General features: G+C 27.5%; 1 protein-coding gene across 3 annotated transcripts in view; it reads right to left on the reverse strand.

Annotated features, from left to right (window-relative positions):
* LOC100198158 (cubilin) overlaps positions 1-10,044 on the reverse strand; it is an 80,736-nt gene that overhangs the window by 21,459 nt on the left and 49,233 nt on the right. For all 3 annotated transcript variants that reach the window (XM_065816842.1, XM_065816843.1, XM_065816841.1), the window contains exons 21-26: positions 9,088-9,492; positions 8,519-8,911; positions 3,728-4,114; positions 3,138-3,524; positions 2,662-3,048; positions 2,186-2,572 (exon numbers count right to left, since the gene is read on the reverse strand). In XM_065816842.1, the coding sequence (XP_065672914.1) occupies positions 2,186-2,572; positions 2,662-3,048; positions 3,138-3,524; positions 3,728-4,114; positions 8,519-8,911; positions 9,088-9,492 (2,346 nt within the window). The remainder of the gene's footprint in view (positions 1-2,185; positions 2,573-2,661; positions 3,049-3,137; positions 3,525-3,727; positions 4,115-8,518; positions 8,912-9,087; positions 9,493-10,044) is intronic.

The following is a 10,044-nucleotide window of genomic DNA, read 5'->3' on the forward strand; positions in this document are numbered from 1 at the left end:
AGTGTTGCGTTGATGTGTGTGAAACTTTGTTGTCTGACTATCAGGACCACTTGAAATGCATTATTACTAGAGACGAGACTTGGATTTACGCATATGACCCTGAAACCACCGACCAATCCAGCAAATATTGTGCAAAAGGTGAAGCAAGACCGAAAAGACCACAGCAAAGTCGATCAAAAATCAAGGTCATGTTGACAGTTTTCTTTGATTATTGTGGTGTGGTCCACTATGAATTCCTTCCGACAGGCCAAACTGTCAACAAAGAACATTATTTGAGCATTATGCGCCAGTTGCGTAAAGCTATTTGTCTGAAATGGCCAGAATTATGGGCAAACAACTCTTGGTTCCTTCATCACAATAATGCATCATGTCATACTGCATTGGTTCTTCGCGAATTTTTTGCCAAAAACTTGACTAATGTCGTTCCACGACCACCGTATTCGCCTGATTTGGCCCTGTCCAATTTCTGGCTATTCAGCAAACTCAAAAGACAAATGCGGGATGCGGTTTTCACATGACAGAGGAGATAAAAACAGAATCAAAGAAGGTCTTGAAGGCTATACCGGAAAAGGCTTTTTTGAGGACTGGAAAAAGCGTTGAAAAAAGTGCGTTTTATCGAACAGGGATTACTTTGAAGGGGATAAAACTGATTAGGAAGAATAAATAAAGAATTTACATTTTATAAACAATCTCACCTTACTTTTTGATCACAGTAGTACTATACCAAATATTTGGAAATCCTTTTCTACCAACTAACTACAGACCTATTTCAATGACCTGAATTATTTTCAAATCATAAAAAACTATTTATTAGAAAATAACTTTATTTCACATCATCAATTTGGTTTTTTAAATCATAGATCCACATGCACGCAACATTAGTTGACTTAAAACAAATAGACTTCTTCCGTAAACAACAAAAAGGTAGTTGGCATCATCTATACTGATTTGGAAAAAGCATTTGAATCAGTAACTCATCCCAAACTACTGTTCAAACTGCAACAAAATGGCATTAAATTTGAATTGTTTATTTGAATTAAAGATTTTGTAACTAATCATTCAATATGAGGTACCAATTCAATGTGAATTGGTACCTCATATTCCAAAAATATTCCAGTAAAGAGTTGAATACGACAGGGAACTGTACTAGAATCAACATTATTTTTAATTTTTATTAATGACATAATTTCTTGCATTAGTAGAGATTGTGGTATTAAGCTGTTTACAGATGATATAAAGTTGTACCAATCATTAAATGACTTTAACAAAATTCATCTTGTAAATACTTTTAAAAAAAGTTTAAATGACTGGCAACTCAAAATAGCAACCAACAAATTTCGCTATTTATGCTAGGGAAGATATAATATACCTACTCATCCTTATTCATTAAACTCCGTTATCAATATTGAAACTTTTTATTCAATTCAGGATATTGGAATCACCATGTCCTTCGATACAAAGTTCTCTAATCATTGCTCTCGTATTTCAAGCATAGCATACTCTCGCATTTACTTACTTTTAAAATCCTTCATCTCTAACAATTCTCAACTTTTTTTAACAGCCTAGAAAAGCTTTTGTGCAGCTTGTACTAGAATGAGTTTGAAGCCCTCACCTTTTTACCATCAGTTTAAAGCCCTCACCTTTTCACCATCAGTTTGAAGCCCACACCTTTTCATCTTCATTTTAAAACCATCACTTTTTCACCTTCAGTTTGCAGACTTGCATACTTTAATTCGATCTTTTTATGAAATATAAAAAATTTAACCTTATAGACTCTTTTATAATTTTTTTTACTTTTTTCAACTCAAAATATTTTACAAGAAGTCATTCACAAAAATTTACTCCACATAATAAATACGCTTTATCAAGATACAAGAAGATTTCTTCACAGCCAAAGAGTTATTAAAGTACAGAACTCATTTCCTGACCACATAGTGAATTCACCTTCACTATCTGCATTCAAATTGAATTTAAAAAATGTTCATCTATAATAATGTCATTGCGCAGTTTACTAAATTGTTTTCTTCACACTTACTGTTATTGGAGTTTTATTATTGTTGTTGTTACATAAGAGTAATTTAACTACCTGTCTCACCACTTTCTATTTTGTATATTTTTCAAATAATTAAAATAAATATGTTAACAACGTTCATGTTATTTTTACAAACACAATACTAAAAAATACCTTTAGGAACAACTTTTGTAACAGGAGTTGTTGTAGGTTTGAGTTTAGGTAAAGTTTCCCATTTCAATCTAAACCCAGACTTGGTATATTGCTCATTAGAATGAAAGTGAACAAACATGCGATTACCAGAACTAAGGATGGCATCAGGTAGAGTCTGACCACAATATTTACCTACAACTTTGTCATTACTTTCACCATCTCTTATGATAATATAATCACTGCCACAATTAGAGCTTGTTTCAATATCAACAGCAATAAATGACAAATGTATGACCTCATGTGGCTCAGCAATGATCGTCCAGTAATAATCTTGATTAACTTCATAATTTCTTGGATATTTTGATGACCTGATTTCTCCATTACTTCCATACAATGTTTCCTCAAACACTAAAATACAAATAAGAAGTACAATTTTAATAAAATTGAACAAGTTCACAACAATCACATTCTTTTTACTAAAATAATACTACAAATACCTTTAGGAACAACTTTTGTAACAGGAGTTGTTGTAGGTTTGAGTTTAGGTAAAGTTTCCCATTTCAATCTAAACCCAGACTTGGTATATTGCTCATTAGAATGAAAGTGAACAAACATGCGATTACCAGAACTAAGGATGGCATCAGGTAGAGTCTGACCACAATATTTACCTACAACTTTGTCATTACTTTCACCATCTCTTATGACAATATAATCACTATCACAATTAGAGCTTGTTTCGATGTCAACAGCAATAAATGACAAACGTATGACCTCATGTGGCTCAGCAATGATCGTCCAGTAATAATCTTGATTAACTTCATAATTTCTTGGATATTTCAATGACCTGATTTCTCCATTACTTCCATACAATGTTTCCTCAAACACTAAAATACAAATAAGAAGTACAATTTTAATAAAATTGAACAAATTCACAATAATAACATTATTTTTACTAAAATAATACTACAAATACCTTTAGGAACAACTTTTGTAACAGGAGTTGTTGTAGGTTTGAGTTTAGGTAAAGTTTCCCATTTCAATCTAAACCCAGACTTGGTATATTGCTCATTAGAATGAAAGTGAACAAACATGCGATTACCAGAACTAAGGATGGCATCAGGTAGAGTCTGACCACAATATTTACCTACAACTTTGTCATTACTTTCACCATCTCTTATGATAATATAATCACTATCACAATTAGAGCTTGTTTCGATGTCAACAGCAATAAATGACAAACGTATGACCTCATGTGGCTCAGCAATGATTGTCCAGTAGTAATCTTGATTAACTTCATAATTTCTTGGATATTTCGAAGACCTGATTTCTCCATTACTTCCATACAATGTTTCCTCAAACACTAAAACCCAAATGAAAAAGTATAAATTAAAAGAATCTAACAAGTTTGAAATACTTCCCCTTTCAAGTTTCTTTACTAAATTTCAAATGAATAAACACAAAATAAAAATAAAAATAAGTTTATTAATATAATATATTTATAATTTTAATTATAACCAGATAATAGATAATGTAAAAAATGTTGATAGAAATGTTATATTCTACCATTAGGAACAACTTTTACAACAGGTGTTGTAGTTGGTCCAAACTTTGGTAAAGCTTCCCATTTTATCCTAAAACCAGGTTTTGTATATTGCTCATTAGAATGGAAGTGCACAAACATGCGATTACCAGAACTTGAGATGGAATCAGGTAAAACCTGACCACAATATTTGCCTATTATTTTATCATTACTTTCCCCATCTCTAATGATAATGTAATCACTATCACAATTAGAGCTTGTTTCTATGTCAACAGCGACGAATGACAAACGTACTATTTCATTTGGTTCAGCATTAATTGTCCAATAATAGTCTTGATTTATTTTATAATTCCTTGGGTAGTTAGAAGACTTTATCTCGCCATTACTTCCCATTAATGTGTACTCAAAAACTAAAGTAAAAAATTTATATAAAATCAAAAAGGAAAAGAAAAAAAAAAAAACTAAAAAGAAACTTTAGAAAAGAATAAGTAAAAAGGATGCAAAAAAATTAATTAATTCAAAAACAAAAAATATGTATTTTATTTTTTAAACAAAAAAAGTATTAAAAAAAATTGTTGGAAGATTAATATGATTAGATTTGTTTATAATAATAATAGTAATATATATATATATATATATATATATATATATATATATATATATATATATATATATATATATATATATATATATATATATATATATATATATATATATATATATATATATATATTGAAGTTTATATATATATATATATATATATATATATATAATATATATATATATATATATAGACTTCAAGAAATAGCAAGTTGATTACATTTTAAAATTTACATCTAAAAATAGTTTATATATTATGCATTTATTGTTATATATTATGCATTTAATTATGATGTGTCAAAGTAAATGAGCTCACCTTATACTGATTAAGAATATGGAGGTGTTCAGCATTTTTTTTTTTTTTTTTTATCAAAACGTAAAGTAAACTTATCTTTATCATTTCACATTCAATTTTATTTAAAAACTTCATTTTTAAATGAAACCACTTTACCAGTTTTTTAATTTTTACCAGTTTTTTCTTTTAAATTAAAAATTCTTTAAATTAAAAATTAAATTAAAAAAATTCTTTAAATTAAAAATTAAATTAAAAAGCTACTTTAAGAAGAACTCAATTCAACAAGTTTTATTTGTGGGATTTTTACTTATTCATCATTTGTGGGTAAGCAAGTTTCATTAATTGTGGGCCACCAAAAGACACAACAATACTGATGTTGGATAGAACATTTTCACTCAACGCACTGATCCTTAGAAGGTCAAATATAGTCTTAACCTCAACTTTTAAAAATTGTGGGTAAGCACATTTTCACGAAACATCGTCTATATTGTTAACTATTATTGTACATCGTCTATACCATCGTCTTATACTATACCTGTTAACTATTACTTTATATTTCAAGAGATTTATTTATGCTATAGTTTTCCTGGAGAAAAAAAAAGTGGAGTCTCACACTTAATAGTTTTAAACTATTAGTTTAATAATTTATATAAATTGTTGATATTATTACATGATAAATTGTTGATATTATTACATGATAAATTGTTGATATTATTACATGATAAATTGTTGATATTATTACATGATAAATGGCCAGAAAACGAGAGTTGACTGCAGAAAAACGATATGCAATATTCACGTTTTGGAAAGAAAAATGTTCTATGGGTCAAATAGCAAAAAAAAATTAAGATTTCGAGCACAAGAGTTTGGAATAATACAAAAAAGAAGAAAGAAACTAGAAGTGTGATCAATTAAAAAAGATCTGGACGTTATCAAAATATATCTGCATTGAAGATAAAAAATTACAATTACTAGTAAAGAAAATAGTAAAAAATAGATTATTAAAAGCTCTGGAAATAACCTATTCTATGAGTTGATTTCGAGGAGCTCTCCTGAATAAAAAAAGACTAGAGTGGGCAAAACTACATAAAAAATGGACCATCAATGACGAAACATCAATGGAAACCTATTCTTTGGACCAACAAATCAAAGTTTAAAATCTTTGGTTCCAAAAGAAGATTGTTTTTCTAAAGAAATGTTGGAAGATGGATGATAAAACAAGTGTTACGATTTGGGGCTGTTTTGGAGGAAATACTACAGTTGACATTGTAAAAATAGAGGGAAAAATGACAAAAGAAATGTACTTGGACAGTTTGAAAAGTCATGTCATACCTTCAGGAAGTGGAATTATTGGGGAGCCATTCATTTTTTAAGAAGATAATGATTTAAAAAACTCTCCAAATTGTGGTAGAAATTACTTGAGTGAGTTGGAGAATGATTAAGTATGATTAATAATTATCGAAGAGAATGATATGGCCTCCCCAATCACCAAATATCTCTCTTACCGAACTTCTATCGTATGAACTAAAAAGAAATGTAAAAAAACTAATGCCTAAAGATGCAAAGGATATGTGGAAAAAACTTAATAGTCAGTGGAATAAAATTGACTTTGATACATTAGGAAGTTTTTATGTAGAATGCCAAGGATATGTAAAGCGGTTATTGCTGCCAAGAGTGGTTACTTTGATGAAAGAAAATGACAAGAAAATTAATTAAGTAATTTAATTTAATTTTATATTTTTTATTATGTAAACTTAATCAATAGTTAATTTTTCTGGTCAATTTTTGCTTTCAGTGTTTCTCCCAATAGTGAGTAAAACTTTGATAATTTTGAAAAGCATGACCATTCAAATAATTATGAACAGTAGTGTATACACACAGATATATATGTGTGTATATATATAAATATATATATATATATATACATATATATATATATACACACATATATATACACATATATATACATATATATACACATATATACATATATATATATACATATATATATACATATATATAATAATATATGTGTGTATATATATATGTGTGTATATATATATATATATATATATATATATATATATATATATATATATATATATATATATATATATATATATATATATATATATATATATATATGTATATATATATAGAGAGAGAGAGAGTATAGAGAGAGAGAGAGAGAGAGAGAGAGAGAGGAAGAGAGAGAGAGAGAGGAAGAGAGAGAGATACATACATATATACACACACACACACACACACACACATACACACACACACACATGGCTATATATGTAGCTTATATCATGTTATTGCAACACCCAAGTATGTTAGATACTTAAATTTAAAATTAGACTTTAAAAGTAGACAACAAAAAATTCAAATTTATTTCAACATTATTCAAGCTACTACTGTTCATCATTTAAACTACTGGTTTCATCAGCAGTGTTATAGATTGAAAAAATTTGGTTATTTAAATTTATTTTGATAAATATAAGAGCTTGTTTAAATATCTCCTCTTTTTCTCTGTTAGACCAAGTCTTTTTTAGATGTCAAACTTTCTTTGCCAGCCCAATTTTTTAAATCTTACAATTGCATGGCTACAACTATTGTTTTGTTATAATCAAACACAACCTTTTATTTAGTTTAATCTTGGAAACATCTTGATGCACATCATTTATTTTCATGAGATCATTCATATTAAAAATAATGTTTAAATACTGATTTTTGGCTGTCCACTAAATGTCTTTGGCTGTGTAGATAAGTGCCGTTCCCTTTTTGGTTAAAACAAACAACTTGTGATGATTTTGAACTTGTGATGCTACTTGTTTCTTTATCAAAAACTCAAAAAGTATTATATGAATACTTTTAAAACTATTTCTAATAATTCTAAAAAATCTAACAAAAAAATTTTTAAATAACAGTAGTACACTATTGAAAACAAATATTGCTGGCATTGAAAACAACTATTGTTGGCATTGAAAACAACTATTGTTGGCATTGAAAATAATTATTGTTGGCATTGAAACTGGCATAGAAAAATCAGTTTCTGTATAAAAAATGTTTTGTAAGACTGAATAAGCACCTCTGATAATTGTAGATTTTAATTAGTAGTGTTGTTAACAAAATAACGATTTATCACATATATGCTTCACAGATCTATTTAAAATTAACTTTAGATTTTTTAAGTAAATTTTGGTGTTTATAAATATACTTTGAGCAGTGAACATTTTAAATACTTTACTTTGAGCAGTGCCTACTTTGAGCAGTGCAAACTTACAAACAAAAGCAGTAGTAGAACAAGATGTGCAAGTAATTAGACACCTCTCCTGACACAGAATAAAACATATTTTATAATTAAAGCTTAAACCTACATGTATGTAATAAATCAATTACTTTCAGGTGAAGACAGTACTACATGCCAGTATTCCCTGGCATGTAGTACTGTCTTCACCTGAAAGTAATAGGGGGAAGTGATTTACTTCCCCCTATTTCATGATGTTGTTGATTAGGGTTTATAAATAAAACCTTAGATAAAAAATAATTTATTTTATTCAATATTTTTCTTTTATCTTTCATATACTTTCTATACAAAATCCTTTCAAAAGCATTCTGATGTTATTTTGCAAATTTTGGCTTTTTATGGTGCATTAGCATGATATATGAATTGCAATAGTTATCACTTTTCCTACAAATCACCTATGAATCATCTTGCTTACGAATCACCACGCAAATTTTAAGAAATCCAAATAATAGATCATAAATAAATCAAAAAATATTTTAAGAAAAAAAAAGTTGATGAATTGAGAAAATATACACACAATTTTTAAATTTTACATATAATATATGCTGTGGAAAAGTTTTTATACAAAACATAAAAAAACGAAAAATGCAAAAACAAAAAAAACCAAACCTTCTTGTATGTTAGGAGATTTTTTTAAAGTTGTTGCTGGAGAACTTGTTGTTAGAGCATCAACAGCTTTCCATCTTAATATAAAACCTTTTCTAGTTTGTTGGTCATCAGAATGAAAATGAATAACAACTTGATTTCCAAATGACATTAATATATCAGGCTTTTGAGTGCCACAAAATTTTCCTATGTTATCTCCACTACCATCTGTAATTTGTATATAGTCATGACTGCAGGTGAATGCAAACTCAATTTCCAAAAAAAGAAAAAACAACTGAATTTTTTGATTGGGTTTTACTGTTATTTTCCAGTAATAATCTTTTGAAACATCATAATTATTAGGGTAGTTTGGGGAGATGACTTCTCCTTCAGATTCTGTGAGATTAAACTCAAATACTAAATATGAACAAATTAAACTTTTAGTTAAAATAATATACAAACTTGATATAATATTTCATATATTCAATATATAACACACTTTTTAATATATAAACTTTCATATTTCAATTTAAAACTTTTCTCACAACTTAATTAACAACATAATTTACTTTTCTTACAACATACAAACATACCTTTCTTTGCAAGTGTTGAAGCAATCGTTGAAAGAATATTCGGTGGTTTTGTTTCAATAATATCTACTGCTTTCCATTTTAATATAAATCCTTTTCTTGCATACTGTTTGTTTGAATGAAATTGTATAAACATCTGATTTGCAGTAGAGAGAAGAGGTTTTGGTTCTTGATTACCACAATATTTACCAAGAACATTGCCTATTTTATCTCTACCATCTTGGATTTGGATGTAGTCATACTCACAGTTTGCACTGCTTTCAACATCCATATATTGAAAACTCAACAAAATTCTTTTATTAGGATTGACGAGTATTCTCCAGAAATAATCTTTGTCAACATCATATTCATGTGGAAAATTAGAAGAAATAATCTCGCCTTCAGGATCATTTAATTCATACTGAAAAACTAAAAATATATACAAAAATTTATATATATATATATATATATATATATATATATATATATATATATATATATATATATATATATATATATATATATATATATATATATAAGTACTTTGTATTTAAATTATCATTAACTATCCATTTGAAAAAGTCTGATTTAAAAATGGACATAAATTTTAATGAAAAAAAGAAAAATTCTAACAAATATTAAGCACAGTAGTTAAAAATCTCAACACTGAAAAAGTCAATTTATATGTAGCTAATCTTACATTAAAACCTATGCTAGATATTTATGCATTGAGCTAAAAAATAAATTGATAATTTATTAATTCATTTTTTTAAAAATTAGCATTTAAGAAAGAACAACATTTTTAGAAATATAACACTACTTAACAGAATTTTTTATCAAACTTTTTAACCTACATAGATGAAACATTTTATGTAAGAAAAAACTTTGTGCTCATAAGTTCATTTTTGTTTTATCAAACAAAAAATGAAGATCAAATCAAATATTTTTCCAATATAAAGAAGTTTAAAAATATCGATAATT

This window comes from Hydra vulgaris, chromosome 13, assembly GCF_038396675.1.
Source record: "Hydra vulgaris chromosome 13, alternate assembly HydraT2T_AEP".
In the NCBI taxonomy this organism is placed as follows: domain Eukaryota; kingdom Metazoa; phylum Cnidaria; class Hydrozoa; order Anthoathecata; family Hydridae; genus Hydra; species Hydra vulgaris.